The 18,699-nt window shown below is 47.1% G+C and overlaps 2 protein-coding genes across 8 annotated transcripts in view; one reads left to right on the forward strand and one right to left on the reverse strand.

Annotated features, from left to right (window-relative positions):
* The window catches only part of LOC143963511 (NACHT, LRR and PYD domains-containing protein 3-like), an 824,666-nt gene that overhangs the window by 350,853 nt on the left and 455,114 nt on the right, over positions 1-18,699 (reverse strand). The gene's annotated exons all lie outside the window — the stretch shown is intronic.
* LOC143963509 (NACHT, LRR and PYD domains-containing protein 3-like) overlaps positions 1-18,699 on the forward strand; it is a 175,968-nt gene that overhangs the window by 54,949 nt on the left and 102,320 nt on the right. For all 7 annotated transcript variants that reach the window (XR_013270981.1, XR_013270982.1, XR_013270983.1 and 4 more), the window contains exon 3: positions 2,232-2,534. Coding sequence is in view for 3 of the 7 variants with exons in the window: in XM_077473151.1 (XP_077329277.1) it covers positions 2,232-2,534 (303 nt within the window). In the remaining 4 variants the exon portion in view is untranslated. The remainder of the gene's footprint in view (positions 1-2,231; positions 2,535-18,699) is intronic.

The raw sequence follows: 18,699 nt of genomic DNA on the forward strand, positions 1-18,699 counted from the left end.
AGATGATAGGACATCTCATGTCTCCATAGTCTGGACATTTCCTGTAGACATCTGGTCAGTCCACCCATTAGAAGAGTTCAGGAGCTTTTCATCAATTCCACCATCACATTCCCGTGTCTTCAGATTTTATTTATCATTGATGGAAATGATGGTCCAGTGATTCATAATGACTGGAGGACCCCAAATTTTATGGATATTTGTATAGTGGTCGGGGGAATCCTTTGTCTATAATCCTAAGGGGAAAACAGCCCCGTGTCACATGACACATACTGCTGGGAGATTTGGGGGTAATCAGAGTTCTTTGTTCACACTGATCAGACACATCATTATTCAGGGGGGAGAATTCTTAAAGGATTGATAGTTTATTTTAGTTAATTATGAAACAATCAATAAACATAATGTTTAAAATCCCTACATATACATTAGGAGGTCTATATATACATAAAAATATTATGAGCTTGTGTCATTTCTACAACCATCACTGATAATCCCTGTAATTTGTCTAACAGGTTTACTTCCTATAATCTTCACCTCAACCAGTAATATATGACATTATGGCCACTAGATGGAACTGAAAATTATAGGAAGTAAACATATTACACACATTATGTGAATTATTCATGAAGGTAATTATTTTAATAAATAGCCCCCTAATATTTTTTTTGTTTTTTTTTATAAATAGCACCCAATATTCATCTGAGATGTAACTTACCACTATGGAGGCAATTATGTGAGATTACCACAGTGAACCCAATCTCTCCATAGGATAATGGACATATAGACATATTGGGAGATAATTTCATTTCCCTTCCCTTCTATATGCTCTTTATAGCATTGCCAGCTGCCAGTACAGACTTGCAGTGCCTTGAAAAAGTATTCATACCCCTTGAACTTTCCACATTTTGTCATGTTACAGCCAAAAACATAAATTTATTTTATTGGGATTTATTATGCTAGACCAGGGATTTGCAATTAGTGGACCTCCAGCTGTTGCAGAACAAGTCGCATGAAGCATAGCAAGACTCTGACAGCCACAAGAATGACAACCAGAGGCAGAGGCATGATGGGACTTGTAGTTTTGCAACAGCTGGAGGTCCAATAATTGCATATCCCGGTGATAGACCAACACAAAGTGGACATTAATTGTGAAGTTAAAGGAAAATGATAAATGGTTTTCAAAATGTTTTACAAATAAATATGTGAAAAGAGAACCTTAGTGAACAAACAGCATCATGAAGGCCAAGGAACACACCAGAGAGGTCAGGGATAAAGTTGTGGAGAAGTATAAAGCAGGGTTAGGTTATAAAAAATATCCCAAGGTTTGAACATCTCACAGAGCTCTGTTCAATCCATCATCGAGAAATGGAATAAGTATGGCACAACTGCAAACCTACCAAGACATGGCCGTCCACCTATACTGACCAGCCGGGCAAGGAGAGCATTCATCAGAGAAGAGCCAAGAGACCCATGGTAACTCTGGAGAAGCTGCAGAGATCCACAAATGGAAGAAGGTGCTCTGGTCAGATGAGACCGAAATTGAACTTTTTGGCCTAAAAACAAAAGCTATGTGTGGCGGAAAACTAACACTTCACATCACCCTGAATACACCATCCACACCGTGAAACATGGTGGTGGCAGTATCATGTTGTGGGGATGATTTTCTTCAGCAGGGAAAGGGAAGCTGGTCAGAGATGATGGGAAGATGGATGGAGTCAAATACAGGACAATCTTAGAACACCTGTTAGAATTTGCAAAAGACTTGAGATCGGGTGCGGAGGTTCACCTTCCAGCAGAACAACGACCCTAAATATACAGCCAGGGCTACAATGGAATGGTTTAGATCAAAGCATATTCATGTATTAGAATGGTTCAGTCACAGTCCAGACCTAAATCCCATTGAAAATTTGTGGCAAGACTTGCAGCTGTCATTGCAGTGAAAAGTGGTTATACAAAGTATTGACTCAGCATAATACAAATCCCCCTCCCCCACACTTTTCTCATATTTATATCATTTATCATTTTCCTTCCACTTCACAATTATGTGCCACTTTGTGTTGGTCTATCACATAAAATCCTAATAAAACACATTTACATTTTTGGATGTAACATGACAAAATGTGGAAAATTTCAAGGGGTATAAATACTTTTTCAAGGCACTGTATCTGCTGTCATCTGTCGGAAATCCTCCAATCAGGATGAATGTTTATGATTTCTGATTGTTCTCTCTGCAGGGTCGGCTCCTGGTGTCCTGGGAAAGGTCCCACAAACCCCCGGGGATTTTATCATATATTCTCTGGAGGATCTGAATACAAGTGACTTCAAGAGATTTAGGAACAAATTGTCTGATTTCTCCTATGGAGATACACAGCCCATCCCCCGAGGAAGACTAGAAAATGCAGACTGGATCACCACCAAGAACCTCCTGATAGACACATATGGAGAAGAAGGGGCTCTGGATGTCACCATTCATGTCTTTGAAGTCATCGATCTGAAGGGACCCGCAAATAAGCTCAAGGAGAGGAGAGCACAACATGGTGAGTTCCCATCTATAATGTTTATTTCATACCAATTCCTGATCAATATCTGTGTGAGGAAGAACCAGGAATGTCACCCAGGGAAAGCCAGTGACCAATCGGGAGCTTCCAACTGCATTAACCACTTCCCACTCACAGTACGCAAATATGAGGCCTCACAGAAGTATACATACAGAATCCATTATATAATGCATTGTATACATACAGGATGCATTATATAATACATTGTATACATACAGGATCCATTATATAATACATTGTATAAATACAGGATGCATTATATAATACATTGTATACATACAGGATCCATTATATAATACATTGTATACATACAGGATACATTATATAATACATTGTATACATACAGGATACATTATATAATACATTGTATAAATACAGGATCCATTATATAATACATTGTATACATACAGGATCCTTTATATAATACATTATATACATACAGGATACATTATATAATACATTGTATACATACAGGATACATTATATAATACATTGTATAAATACAGGATCCATTATATAATACATTGTATACATACAGGATCCATTATATAATACATTGTATACATACAGGATACATTATATAATACATTGTATAAATACAGGATCCATTATATAATACATTGTATACATACAGGATCCTTTATATAATACATTATATACATACAGGATACATTATATAATACATTGTATACATACAGGATCCATTATATAATACATTGTATACATACAGGATCCATTATATAATACATTGTATACATACAGGATTCATTATATAATACATTGTATACATACAGGATACATTATATAATACATGATATACATACAGGATACATTATATAATACATTATATACATACAGGATACATTATATAATACATTGTATACATACAGGATCCATTATATAATACATTGTATACATACAGGATACATTATATAATACATTATATACATACAGGATACATTATATAATACATTATATACATACAGGATACATTATATAATACATTGTATACATACAGGATACATTATATACTGTAATACATTACATACATACAAGTTACATTATATAATACATTCATAATATATTATATAATATGCACACAACAAAAAACAAAATTGCCCATGGGACTTTTAAAGAGTACACCTCAAGACATGAAAAGCAAAAATTGTAAATTATTTATTAACAAACATTTAAAAACCACATGTAATACAGAAAGAAGAAAATATATTAAACACCAACATATTAATACATTTTACATTCATGTAATAAACCTTTCCATGAAACCTGGACATGTCATGAAATTCACTGTCAATAGTCTGGGATGGCTCTGTTGGGTCTCGATGTGTTTTGTGAGAAGAATCACGCTTCTTCGGGAGAAGCACAGACAGGTGCCTGGAGATCAAAAGCACAAATGAATAAACAGATGAAAAAAAGGGAAAGGGAAAAAGGGGGAGGGGGATGGGAGATGTGCCAAACATTTTCATATATAATCCAGTATGTTCCACTTACAATTGATGGAGAAATCCTGGCCTACTGGCATCATATAGATAACTGGTTATAGAGTGGTCCAGAAATTGATGTATTCGGTTGGTATACAACCCCAAATTTTTATATAAAAAAATACTTCAAAACAGAACGTCCATAAAAGTCAATGGATAAATACATAAAATGCCAACCATGCCACCAAACTTCCCCCGGGAGCTGTGTGAGGGCAGGTAGATGGAAACCAGTGGGAAGCAACCAGGAACCGGAGCCTGGGCGAAGGATTTCGATCCCACCAAGGGAAATGCCCACACCTAAAAAATCAATGAAATAGACCAAATTAAAAATCTAACCAAACAATAAATATGACTAGTGTGACTAATGAAAATAAATGAGCATGAAATGGTGAAAGTGAGTGTAAAATAAGGGTGCCTATGTGCTACCGTGATAAAATCCAAATCATTATATGATACCATGAAATGGATTCAAGAAATAAGATGAAATAAGATATACAAAATATATATTTTTTTTCCATGAAAATTTTTATTGAAAGTAACGAGAATACAGCTTACTTGACAGTGTTATAGAAGCGATTGTTATTACACAAAAAGAAAATAAGGTGAGCATAACATTTATCCAGATCAAAACATCAAGTCATCCATTTAATCACTCTGTGGTTTGAGGCAAGAGGTCCGCAGGGATATATTTAAAGATGATTAGCTAGCAGTATAAAGCCTTTGGGAACGTGTTAGTCCTACACAAGCTACGCCTCGTTTGGGATAGGTTCCTTGACTCATTCATTTGTAGGCCTTTTAAATGTGGGGGTGTTCCCGTGGCGAAAGATTAATTGTCATTCTCGCCTCAATCGTCTTAAGGAGTAAAAGCTTCACCTAGCCTATATGATTCTGGATAAGGTGTTCAGCTTCTAATTGGGCTTAGTGGTCTTCAGGAAGATCACAAGGGGGGGTTAGTAAAGGGGGGTGAAGTGGGTGGGGGAAGGGATAGAGAGGCATAGAGGGGTAAGAGGAGCGGAACTGGGGGTGTGGAGAAGGTCTCAGCTCATCTCTCTCTCCCTCTGTAGGGGTAGGTGTGAGGGAGGGGGAATCAGTTCTGCGACTCTTCCGTGGTTTGAAGATTCTACACTTTGGGCATGTGTTAAAGGGGTTGTTCGGTGTAGAAATGGGTCCTCCAATTTAGGGTTTGGTGACTTCCGGGGGCTTACTTGCCTTGTACTAGGGGTGGTCAAGTCGTGATATTCTGTTGTTGTTAGGAAGTGGGTCCAGCAGGCCCATTTTGCAGAGAATTTTGTGGGAGTGTCATTCGCTATGGAGATAAGTCGCTCCATTTCTGCTATTCTGTCAATCATAGTGAGCCATTCTTTGATAGTCGGCGTGTGCGGCGATCCCCAATAAGTAGGGATGCATTGTTTGGCGGTATTCACCATGTGCATGGCAAGTGACTTTAGGTAGTGTGTTGTACGAGCGCAAATTGGGTAGTGCAGGAGGAACTGGGTCGGTGAAAATTCCAGGGTAAGTGTGGTGACCTTGGTAGTGATATGGAGGACTTCGGTCCAGAACGGTTGAATTATGGGGCAGCCCCAGAAGATGTGTCACATGGTTCCTTTCACCGTCTGACACCTCCAGCATGTATCTGGGTGGTCTAGGTTATATTTGTGAACCAGTATAGGGGTACGGTACCAACGCGTCATGATTTTATATCTGTTTTCTTGTGTTGTGATGTTAGCGGAACCTTTGTGTATTGTCTGGTATATTTGTTCCCAGTCTTCACGGCGAGTGACAAGTCAAGGTCTCTCTCCCAAGTTGAACATGCCTTGCCAGCATTTGACATGACACTTGAGAATAGCAGGGAGTGCGTTACCGAGAGAAGGTGACGTTGCGGGGTATCGCCTTGGCATAGGGATTCAAATGGAGATGTGGGTCTAGAGACCTTGAATTTCCTGTCCATCTCATTGAGGTAGTGGGTCAGTAGTAAGTAGTTCCAGGGGGAGATGGGGGGTTTTTCGCTGTCGGAATGTAGTTTATCGTAGGGTATAATTTTCCCTTGAGCAAAGAAGTGGCATATTAAGGCATTTTTGTGTGGCCAGGACTCGTTCAGGAAGTTCCTGTGTAGTCCAGGTGGGAAGTCTGGGTTTAGGTGAACTGGAGTAAGAGGACCAGGTGTCGAGGAGAGGAAAGTCACTTTGCAGGACTCTCGGAAGCTTCTCAATGTTGGATCAATCAAGGGGTGTGAGAGGGTATTGCTTGCGATGTGTTTATGAGGAATCCATGGTAAAGTATGTAGTGGTAGTGGGGTAAAGGAGGCTTCCAGGTGGATCCAGTCCTTAATGCCATTATGGATATTCCAATCTACTATCCCAGTGAGCTGACAGGCCCTATAGTAGTTTCTTATGTCGGGGAGACCTATCCCCCCTTTAAGCTTGGGTAATGATAGGTGTTGATAGCTGAGTCTGGGTTTTCGGTCCCCCCAGAGGAAGCACGTACAGAGACTCTTGTAACTTGAAGAAGGTGGTGGGTATGTGGATAGGTGCCGCTTGTAGAATGTATAATAGGCGGGGTAAGGCATTCATTTTTAATATGGCCGCTTTACCAAACCAGGAAAAGATGGGTTTGTTCCATCGTTTAAAGTCGTTAGTGAGGTTTTGTAGTATATGGAGATGGTTTTTACTGTATGGGCCTTTTAGACATTATGTGAGCTGGATTCCCCAGCAGGGACTACCTGAGTCATGTTATATGGTCCTCCTTCCACTGGAAGGGGAAGTTGCTTTTGCATTGGGCTACTACACTACTGGGGAGCGATACATTTAGGGCATGGGATTTGGAGAAGTTGGTCTTGAGATTTGAAATTGAAAGGGTACCACTGCTGTGAAGGTATCCAAAGACGCATTGGTTGTGAGCCAAAGGGGGCAGGTGATTGGGAGGGAGTCCATTCAAAAGATGTCCCCTGGAGGGCCACTTGGGGGATACATAAGCAATATTAAAGGCTGAATGTTTCCATATAACAAATCCCACGATGGGGAAAGAGCCTCAGGGTTCTGGACTAGGGCTCATCAAAAGCAAGGTGGTTAAAAAGATAACAATAATAATAAAAGCAAGAGACAAAAAAAAAAAAACAGGGTGGGGAGAGGGTTGAAGGTTGAAGGACCATAGCCTGAAGGCAGTCTGGGGTCTGAGTCAAGGAACACTGCCAGATGGGAGAGTTGTCACAGAAGAAGCATCAGGTGGAGGGATCACCCATGTAGAATAACGATCCCTGCGAGCCCGCCGGGATCTGGGTGATGAGGCAGCATTATAGGAACGGTAGCTCTGGTGGGTGTCTCGGTCGTTCCTAGAGGTGGAGGGAGAGTGTCTCCTACGGTGCCTGGAGTTCAGTGCATCCATTGGTTCCGGGGGGAGTCAGCAGCTTGGGATGCGTTACCTCTGAAGGCGGAGTACCAGTCGGGTACCGTTGTCACCGGGATCCCCAGAGCATGGCAAAAGTGGGGAATGTCTTCAGGTACTTTTAGGAGGGCAGTACGGCCTTGTGAGGTGACGGATAAGCAAAATGGACATTTCCATTTGTAAGTGATACCTTTCTCTGAGATGGTATCACTTGGTCTCAGGTCCCATCTGTGCTGGAGAGTGATACCGGACAGGTCTTGGTAAATTTGTACCTGGGTGCCCTCATAGAGGAGTTGCTGCTTTCCCCTTGCCTGCTTCAGGATCTCTTCCTTGATCTTGTAGTCCACCAAGCAACAAATAATGTCCCAGGGGGGGTCTCCCTCTCTGCCATTTGGACGAAGGGCACGGTGTATTCTTTCCATGGCAATGGTGGATTGTGGCGGGTTTTGAAGGAGGTCATTGAAGATGCCTGTGACCGCCTGAGCTATCCGATCCCCTTTGATGGATTCAGGCAAGCCGCGGATCCGGAGGTTGTGACGGCGGCCTCTATTATCGAGGTCCTCCAAATGCCTCTGCATTTCTCTCATTTCAAATGCATGGGAGTCAATGCGTGCGGTCGCTGAGTGCAAAGCTTTGTCATGGTGGTCAGACACTTGCTCTACCCTCTGCACTCTGTCATGTAAGGCATGCAGGTCCAGCCTAAGTTCAGCTATGGCTGCTGCTAATGTCCCCTTAATGTCTTCTGCCACCGAATGCAGGTCCTGGATGTTCAGGTGGGGCTGCGGTAAAAGGACGATACCGCTATTGTCATCTTAATGTGGGTTGGGGGGTGGGGAGAGCTGCTGTGGGGTGGAGTGCAGTGGTTGTTGTTGTGTCTGTGAGGGAGGAGGGCTGACGTGGGCAGGTGCCATGTTTACCCGGGCCTGTCTGGAACATTTCAGAAATGTGGTATTGCTGAGGGCCAGCGGGTTCTCTCGGGGGAACGAGAGCGGGAGGCCGAGGTGTTCCTCGAAGCGGTCCCCATTAAATCTGCTCGGTGATAGCTTGAATTACCTCCAATAGCTGGGATAATCCTCCTGTGGCGGCCGGGGCTTTCGAGCTATGTGTCCGTCGCCATACCAGGTCAGGCCTGGGCATGAGAATTTTAACCACAGTTCCTCCTCTGGGAATAACAAAACCAAGTACAACAAATCCATCAACGCACTCACCATTACAGATTTCTGAAGCCGCAGTCGTGCTACATCAACTCCAGAGGGATACCCAAAATAGTATCCTTGGACCACCTATGTCAATCTTTAAAGGGGTCTAATGGCCTTAGCCCCAAAACTAGGCTCTTTATGTACTGTGCAGCCATCTGACTGTGGGAAGCCTCCAATCCTTCCCTTGCATGGACCTCCTAGTGCCCATGTGGATTCAAAATGGCTTATCATCTTACACCTGCATCCAGGGAAACTGTTGCTCCTACTTTGGGGACCACTGCCAGGTGCCATCTTCTGCGGTGGATCGACGGACTACAGCTAGTCCCCCAACTAGAAACCCCATCCGAGGTGTTATCACCCCCCTAATTAAATCTCTACCCCTCACAGTGTATGCATACACAAGCGTTTCCTTTGTACGTCCATACACTGCTTCTCCAGATTTAGCCTCACAGAAAACACAATTGCGCCCGCTTACTCTACAGAATATTGTGGCTTCTCTCTGTACCTAGATATTACAACAAACAACATGGATGCCTCCTGTTTGCTCTCTACCCAAAACTGTATTACAGTATAAACCTTAGAAAAAATTGAGATTAGAATTTAGAACATTCTTTCAAACGCCAGTATTTTCCCATTGTCCTAACAAACATGAGTCAGAAGACCCCCCGGCTCCTCCCACCAACTTCCTGTGTCTCCAAAATACTGTAGCATGAACCCAACAAATGATTTAATTTACATATTAATGTTACAGGAAAAGGGAGGGGGAGCCTAGCCCCATATGCAGGCTATACAATACGAGCCTAGAAAAAAACAATGAATTGCCCTCTGTGAAACTCCTATACATTTGTAAAATAAAAATAACACACACCGCTGTGTACAAAAACTCAGTTAAAGCTAGTTTCACTATCCACTGAAGCCCAGTCCAAAGTAGAGATTTCCACTGAAAACCAAAATTCACTACAAAAAATGCAATAGCTTAACTGAAAAATCATGTAAAAAGTACAAAAATAGAATTCACTTAAAGGAAATGGTGCCTAGAGAGAAGGTGATGGCCCAGACCACATGGCCTAGGAACAAGATGGTGGCTCATGTCACATGGTTTCACACAAACAAGGGAATGGTGTCTGCACCTTCCCCTATAGGAAGACTCCGAGATTTTTCAAATGGCCACCAAGCCTGGATACATGGTAGACAACAAAAGCTAGGCTACGACAAAATGTCAATCTTTCCCGCCAAACCCAACATTTCTCCCCACAAACTTACACATTTGAAAATGCACACTTAAACAGACACACAAATTAGGAACAGCTCCACTGAAAAGTATGTAATGTTACCACACAATTGAGAATGCACACTTAGTAACACATGTTATCCAATTAAACAAAAACCCTACATAAAACCACAATGTAACACAATATATCCCAGGCCAGCTCAAACACAACCTCTTTTCCCAAACAAAGTTCAATTCTGGCATCAGCTTTTTGGCATCAGCTTCCATAACACGCCATTGGGACATACAGCGATTGCTCAGAACGTAATTTCCCTTCCCACAGGGCGTAGCCCGTTCAACACAAAACATTTCCTATTGTCCACAACATGGGGTAGCTACTTTGGCTGCCCCTCCCCCAGGCCACATGGCACACAAACTTGCAGTTACAAACTGCTCTACAAGACTCATGCAGTCTACTTGTTCCATACATAGGTAAAAATCAAAATTCATCCATTTCACATTCAGTTACTTACACAACTTGTTACACAGCATGCAGTTTCCATACAGATACACTCGAGCTGATCCAAATCACACACACCTTCTCACACACATACACACATGCACACATGCAATCAAACTTCCAGCATTATCTCAAAAAGATGAAAAATGTGTTCTTCTTGCAAAGCAGGACCTCTCCAATGCATCAGGCAGAGAAGACGTACCCCTTTTGTCTCAGGACAACAACGTTTTGATGTCCTGGACTGGGATCTGTTCTCCCCCTTTCTGCCTGTGCAGAGGGGGGCTCTGTTTGGTCCATAAATACCTGGCCCGCCATCTGACGTAGCAATTTGGCTTCATGCTATGCACACAGCCACATCTACTGTGCTCATATAAGCACCCATTTCCATCTTAATGATATAATACTTTAGCTTACCTTCCAACCCATTCATCCCAATGAACAGACATGACCATCCTTCTTACATTTTCAGTTCCGTCCTTATCCCCCCTCCCCCCCCCGGGGGCCCAGCATTGCCTTTTATTATCTCCAAAAGAATGACAAACAGGAAGTGATTGCCCACAACAGGCAAGCACTTCCTCAGTACAGAAAATGGCATCACAGGAAATGACACATACATTGAAGGGGAGGGCACTCACAAGAGAAAGTGCACACACCCCCTTTTAGTCAGCATGGAGCACAGACAATACTGTTTAAAAGTAAACAATATGGAGTGAGCTCATTCTAAATGGTTCTTACAGGCTTGAGACAATCTGCGGGGACATTGCTACTGGTGTTGTTAATATACAGTACGAGAATATTAACAAGGCAGATACCAATGTCCTCTTATTAAAGTAGATATGTACCCAAAAGGGATAACGTGGCCACACAGAGATAAAACATGACCTCTGTATTGTCTGACACTTCCCCTCCATATCACTCTTACCCAATAGATCCTTTTACCTCATTCCAAACCCAACTTTACCCCAAAAACCAGACCAGACTATTTGGAGTAAATGGCCGACAGGCCTTGATTTATTAAACCAAATATATATATATATATAAATGTAACAAAATATAAACTTTCAATAAATAACCATAATTAACATGTAAAAAACTTTATTTTAAAACTGTGTCCTGGGTCATAGCATAAATAGACCCTACTGGTCACTGCATATTACCTTTAAACTCTTGACCTCCAGACGGAAACCCCTGTCTCGGAGGCTATACCCAACCAATGCAGTGACCTACCCCTTTTACTCTTCCCAGTTAACCCCATGTAACCGTGAAGTACAAAACCAACCACCCCCATCACCATGGATGGGTACCACCTCTTCTCCACCTGCACCACTTTACCTTCTCAACTGACCCCAAAAACACTGCCAACCCACCTAAGCCTACCCCGATGAACCGTCTAAAAACAACAACAAAAAGGGAGGGTGGGTGGGAATCGCTTCCTCCTCCGCTCTCAAACTGACCCCTGGCTTCATGTGCCTCGTGGTATCACGGCGGCAGGCTCCGCCCACCGCCCCGCCTACTCCCCCATCTTAAAGCGGCCACTCTCCGTTAACCTAAAGATGGCGACAGTGCATACAAAGCAGCTGTCATGCCGTCCCTACGCCCACAGCCTGCGGCTGCGGCTCCGTGGACGTTCTTGACCTCTGTATTGTCTGATACTTCCCCTCCATATCACTCTTACCCAATAGATCCTTTTACCTCATTCCAAACCCAACGTTACCCCAAAAACCAGACCAGACTATTTGGAGTAAATGGCCGACAGGCCTTGATTTATTAAACCAAATATATATATATATATAAATGTAACAAAATATAAACTTTCAATAAATAACCATAATTAACATGTAAATAACTTTCTTTTAAAACTGTATCCTGGGTCATAGCATAAATAGACCCTACTGGTCACTGCATATTACCTTTAAACTCTTGACCTCCAGACGGAAACCCCTGTCTCGGAGGCTATACCCAACCAATGCAGTGACCTACCCCTTTTACTCTTCCCGATTAACCCCATGTAACCGTGAAGTACAAAACCAACCACCCCCATCACCATGGATGGGTACCACCTCTTCTCCACCTGCACCACTTTACCTTCTCAACTGACCCCAAAAACACTGCCACAGCTCGAAAAGTGGTAAAGCCTTACCCTTTCGAGCAGCGCCACACACACAAACCCCTGTGAATCCCTTCCTGGAGCCCCAAAGTCCACAGGTCCGTTCCCACCTCATTCAAAAGAACCCCATCAATCCGCAAATACCTCCAGGTCTCAAACTCCAGTTCCCTGTGTCTGACCGCCAACCACCCATTCCTGATAAAAAACCGGCTCACTTCCTTATTCACCTTGACCCTGGCCCTATCCACCTTTTTATCCGACAGCGCCCACCTCCACGACGTCCTGCTAACCATGTCAGACCATATCAGGACCATGCCCGGGTAAGCGGCTTTTAGCCTGAGAAAATCACACTTGATGTCTCTGATGAGGTCCCTCATTGACCTGACCCCCATGTCATTACCCCCCACGTGCAATAGAAGAACATCAGGCGGACGATCCAGGCGAGAAAATCTGTGCACCTCACCCAACACCCTGTTCCACCTCATATCGGGGACCCCAATCCAGCGAACCTGCGCCTCGTTCCTAGGAATCCGAAGCTGACGCCCATTAGGCCGAATGTCCGCTCTCTTCGAACCCCAAAACATGTACGAATGGCCCAGAATCCACACCAAGCCAACATCATATCCTGTAAATAAAAACCAAGTAAATACACGACAACCATAACAACTCCCCAAAACATCAGACATGTCCCCACCTCAACCCCAACATGCTCACACTAACAGTTCCGGCCTAACATACAGCCTGTACCTCTCGGAGTCCCACCTCCCAATTCTCCGAGCCGCCCCGATGCGGAAGGAGTGAGAGGAAAAATGCCTAGGATCAAAGCCCGCTGCTAGCACACATTTTTTTAAAACGGCCCTGAACTGAAATGTGGACAAAAAGGAACCATCTTCGTGCACGAAAAAGGGGCCCGGGCCGGGAGGCCTGACGCGCATGAATGCCCCCACCGTCCCCACAGGACAAATAGCGCCCTCTGCAATCGAACCCACTTCCACCAGCACCCCCTTCGCTTCCTGATCAGTCTTGGACCTGCGCAACCAAATCCTCACCGCCCCTGGGCCCAGCTCAACCTCCCCCATCGCCAACCCCCCATGTCGCGCCCTGGCCGGGCAAAACATCTCACCAATCCGGAAAGCCCCCAAAAAAAATAAGGAAAACGCCACCCGAAACAGTACCTGCTCGTATATGGAATCACATACCGTCTCCAACACCCCGCACAGGCCGCGTAGCACCTGAAAAGAAACCGGACGCCGCCCGTCCCTCCGTCTATGTTCCTTCCGGTAACCCTTCACCGCCTGCCGCAACCAGAATTCCTTAGTATAGTCAGGGCTACCCTCCCATTTAAACAAAAAGGCCAACCCCGCCAGCTTCCTGTCAAGCGAGGCCGCTGACACCCCTTTTTCCATTGCCAAGCTAAGGAAGTAGAACACTGCCTGAGCCATGCCCGCATCGCCCGGGGCCATGCCGATCGTTGTCAAACAGTCAGACCATTCCCGCCACACCTTCGAATAAGCCTTCCACGTTGTCCTGCTCACGGACAACTCAATCCACCTTGCTGCGAGTCCAATGCTATGCGCCACATCCAAGCCGGGCAGCTGATCCCGTGGCGCTCCGCCTCTGGCGCCAATCCCCGAAACCTGTCCCACTGAAAACGAGACAGCGCGTCAGCCAGCGTGTTCTCAACCCCCGGCAGGTGTACAGCATAGATGAAGGCATTCAATTGCAAGCAGCGTAAGACCAAATGGCATACAAGCCTAACCACCGGCCCAGAGGCCGCGGTCAGCCGATTGACCACCTGGACCCCCCCCCATGTTATCACAATTGAAGCACACCTTGAGGTTCCGAAACGACTCCCCCCAAATTTCCAGCGCCACGACAATGGGAAACAATTCCAACAGCACCAGGTTCTTCAAAAACCCAGCCTCTGCCCACTCCGTGGGCCATGGTGCCGCGCACCAATGTCCCTTGAAATGGTTCTCTTCCTACTTATCCAACCGCACCTTTAGCGTTTCTTACAACTCTACTTCCTCCTCTCCTCTTCCTTTCTCTGTTGGGGTCCCCCAAGGTTCTGTTCTTGGACCACTCCTATTTACAATCTATACCTCCTCCCTGGGTCAACTGATAGCCTCCCACGGCTTCCAATACCACCTCTATGCTGACGACACCCAAATCTATTTCTCTACCCCTCAGCTCCCTCTGTCTCCTCACGTATCACTAATTTACTATCAAATATATCAGTCTGGATGTCACATCACTTCCTCAAAATCAATCTATCCAAAACCGAACTTATAATATTTCCTCCCCCATATGCCCCTTCCCCTGATCTCACTGTCAAAATTGATGGCACAACCATAAGCCCATCCCCTCATGCCAAGGTTCTAGGTGTAGTCCTGGACTCTGAACTCTCCTTCAAGCAACACATCCAATCACTGTCAAAATCCTGCCGCCTCAACCTCCGCAACATCTCCAAAATACGCCCCTTTCTAACCAATGAGACAACAAAGCTCTTAATTCACTCGCTGGTCATCTCTCGCCTCGACTACTGCAACTCCCTTCTCATTGGCTTACCTCTACATAGTCTATCACCTCTTCAATCCATTATGAATGCCGCTGCCAGACTCATCCACCTTACCAATCGCTCGGTGTCTGCTACTCCTCTCTGTCAATCCCTCCACTGGCTTCCACTCAGCCAAAGAATTAAATTCAAAATACTAACAATTACATACAAAGCCATCCACAACTCTGCCCCCAGCTACATCACTAGCTTAGTCTCTAAATACCAACCTACTCGTCCTCTTCGTTCCTCTCAAGACCTCCTGCTCTCTAGCTCCCTCATCACCTCCTCCCATACTCGCCTCCAGGACTTTTCCAAAGCCTCCCCAATCCTATGGAATGCCCTACCCCAATCTGTCCGCTTATCTCCTACTTTATTAGCTTTTAGACGATCCCTGAAAACACTTCTCTTCAGAGAAGCCTACCCCACCCACACCTAACTGTATTTTCATTTTCTCCATCAGCTCACCCCCCACAGTTATTACCTTTTGTTTCAACTTGACCCTCCCTTCTAGATTGTAAGCTCTAACGAGCAGGGCCCTCTGATCCCTCCTGTATTGATTTGTATTGTAAGTGTACTGTCTGCCCTCATATTGTAAAGCGCTGCGCAAACTGTTGGCGCTATATAAATCCTGAATAATAATAATAATAATAATAATAGGCACCAAAACCGGAAGACCCCGCAGCATCCGTAAACAACTCCAAATCCCAATTACTGATGGGACCTGACATCCACAGTGCCCGACCGTTGTAGGCCGCTAAGAACTCCTGCCACACCCTCAGGTCCTCCCTGTGTTCCCGCGTAAGAGTCACGAAATGCGTGGGGGCCCGAACCCCAGCCGTAGCCGCGGCCAACCGGCGACAAAAAATCCGCCCCATCGGAAGGATCCGACACGCGAAATTGAGCTTCCCTAACAGGGATTGTAACAGCCGCAACTTCAGCTTGCGAACCCCTATTGTCCCCCGAATTTCCCCCTGCAATGCCTCCAACTTATCCAAGGGCAGGCGGCATTCCATCTTGACCGAATCGATCTCAATCCCCAGGAACGTGATGCAGGGTTTAGGCCCCTCAGTCTTACCTGGAGCCAAAGGGACGCCAAAGCGTTCCGCCAAGTATTGCAGCGTTCCCAAGAGGACCGCGCAGACATTCGAGCCAGCCGGGCAAACACACAAAAAGTCGTCCAAGATGACCGAGTTAATGCCCGACGCATCCCTAACGGCCCACTCTAAAAAGGAACTGAAGTGCTCGAACAGGGCACAAGAAATCGAACACCCCATAGGTAGGCACCGATCCACGTAAAACGCCCCTTCCCATCGGCACCCCAACAGCCAAAAACTGTCCGGGTGCACAGGCAAAAGCCAGAACGCCGATTCGACGTCGGATTTTGCCATTAGGGTCCCGCGGCCATATCGCCGAACCCATGACACCGCCACGTCAAAGGAGGTGTATGTAACCGCACAGTCCTCCGGCGCGATGGCATCGTTCACCGATCCCCCTTTCGGAAAAGACAGGTGATGGATCAACCAAAACTTGTTTGGCTCCTTTTTTGGAACCACCCCCAGCAGAGAAACCACCAGACGTGGGAGAGGTGCCTCCCGAAACGGGCCGGCCAAGCGGCCCAATGCGACTTCCTTACCCAACTTCTCTATCACCACAGACACGTGCTGCAGAGCCGACTTCAAATTCTTGGCAAATGGGGGCACCGACGTCAAGGAGCAAGGGATCTGAAAACCCGAAGTAAACCCCGCCTCCAGCAAGCGCGCCCCCGCCCTGTCGGGGTATCTATTGAGGAAAGGCAGCATCCTTTCCACCCGAACTGGAGTCGTCCCTTTTGTTGACAGAATCCCCGGGCCGCCCCTTTCCTTTTTTGAAACATTTTGCGAGGGCATGGGATCCCCCGCAGCCCGAACACAAGTGCTTGAACCGGCAGCTTGACCCAAATTTACAAGATCCCTCGTTAAACTGCCAGCAATAACCCCATCGCTTTTCGGCCGGTTGTCCCGGGGCGGCAGAACCTTCGACCCCCTGCTGAAAAAACTGGTTAGGGGCCCTCGCCGCCGTCATCAGCTTCATCCACAAGCTAATGTCCTTGTGATCCCAGCGAAGTGAAGGTCGGACTGCCATCCGCTGCCTGAACTGCTCATCGTACCGGAGCCACGCAGTGCCGCCATACGTCCGGTGCGCTTCACTAACGGCTTCCAGATACACGAACAAAGCTGAGCAATGCTCCGGCGCCTTCTAACCCACCACACTCGCCAAAATGGCAAACACCTGGAGCCAGTTAGCGAAGGTCCTGGGAATCAGCCGGTACCGCCGCTTCTCCTCGTCTTCCTTCTTCCGCTCCTTAGGCTTCAACCTATCCAGGTTGAATTTCTCCAGCGGCAGTAGGGTGAAGATCTCAACATACTCACCCTTCCAAATTTTTTCCTTCACCTCCGGCTTCAGGTGCGCCCCCAATGGTCCCTCGAAGCAGATGTAGACCTCCGCCAACCGCACCTGATCCGTACTTTTGTCTCCCGCCTTCTCCGAAGTCACTTCTGCCGCGGGTACCGAAGCACCCGCCGCCTTCTCCCCCCCCACCACCGGCGACACCGGGGGCACCACAGGCGTAGAGGTTACTCCCGTCGACCCCGATGCGGCCACAGCCGAGACCACGCCCGGGCTGGCCCGCTCCCTACCCCACTCTCAAACCTCTGTACCAAGTCTTTCAGGCCCGACAACAGAAAACCCAGGCCCTCTTGCCCCGTGTCGCCAGCCGAGGCCACAGGAGCCGGAGGCAGAACAGCAGACCCCCCAGCCCCGATCCCCTCACCCCCAGCGGGCGACCCTTGACCGCCACTCCGACCCAACAAACCATGCAACAAAGTAGACATAATAGAAGTGTCACACTCACCGGACTGCCCAGGACCGGGCCTCGCAGCCGCCGCTCTCGGACCCAGCGCCGTCTCCTCTCCTCGATCATCCACACCGTCAGACTCGGACAGCTTGCCCTCCGACCTTCCGCTCTCGACAGCCGGCACGTGCTCAGAAGGAAGACACCCCGACGGGCCCGCCCCACCGTCCAGGGGTCTGCGATGCTGTGCTCTGGAGTCCCGAGCCCCCCTGCCACCAGCCCCGCCTCCTCGTCCGGGAGAAGGGCTCCTGTATCTCCCGGTGCGCCGATGCCGCACCCCGCGTGCCCCTGTGGCCGCCCCACCCGGGCCCTGGCTAGCCGAACGTCCACTGCCATCGTCCCTGGGACTGGGGGCCACCCTGCTGGGCCGAACCCCCACCCGCTGTACTGCCGACCCGCTCGGGCCGCCCCCCACCGCTCCCGCAGCTGCCATGGCTAAGTCAACGCACTGGCGCCGTGCAGGGGGCGCCGACTCCTGGAATGTTCCTGCCCCACCCGCCGGGCTCTCTGGTCCCCTCCTTCAGGCCCTGCTCCTTGCTGCCAACCTGCTGCTCCCTTCCCCAGATGGGGCGGATGCCGGGGTCATCCCTTCCCCTGGAGTCCGCTGCAATCCGCCATCCTCCCGCCCGGGGGTGGTGCGCGCCGTCCGCGGGAGGCCCCTGCGGCCTACTTCAGGGCTGAAGCGCTCGGGTGGCCGGGAACGCCGCGCCCGAGGTGTATCTGCTGTCACCCCCCTCACCGCCGCCTCGCGCTCCGCCGCCACGGCTGCTATTTGGGCCTG

Source organism: Lithobates pipiens, unplaced genomic scaffold (genome assembly GCF_037356315.1).
Source record: "Lithobates pipiens isolate NorthernLeopardFrog02 unplaced genomic scaffold, aLitPip1_a1.2 Scaffold_8, whole genome shotgun sequence".
Taxonomy (NCBI): Eukaryota; Metazoa; Chordata; class Amphibia; order Anura; family Ranidae; genus Lithobates; species Lithobates pipiens.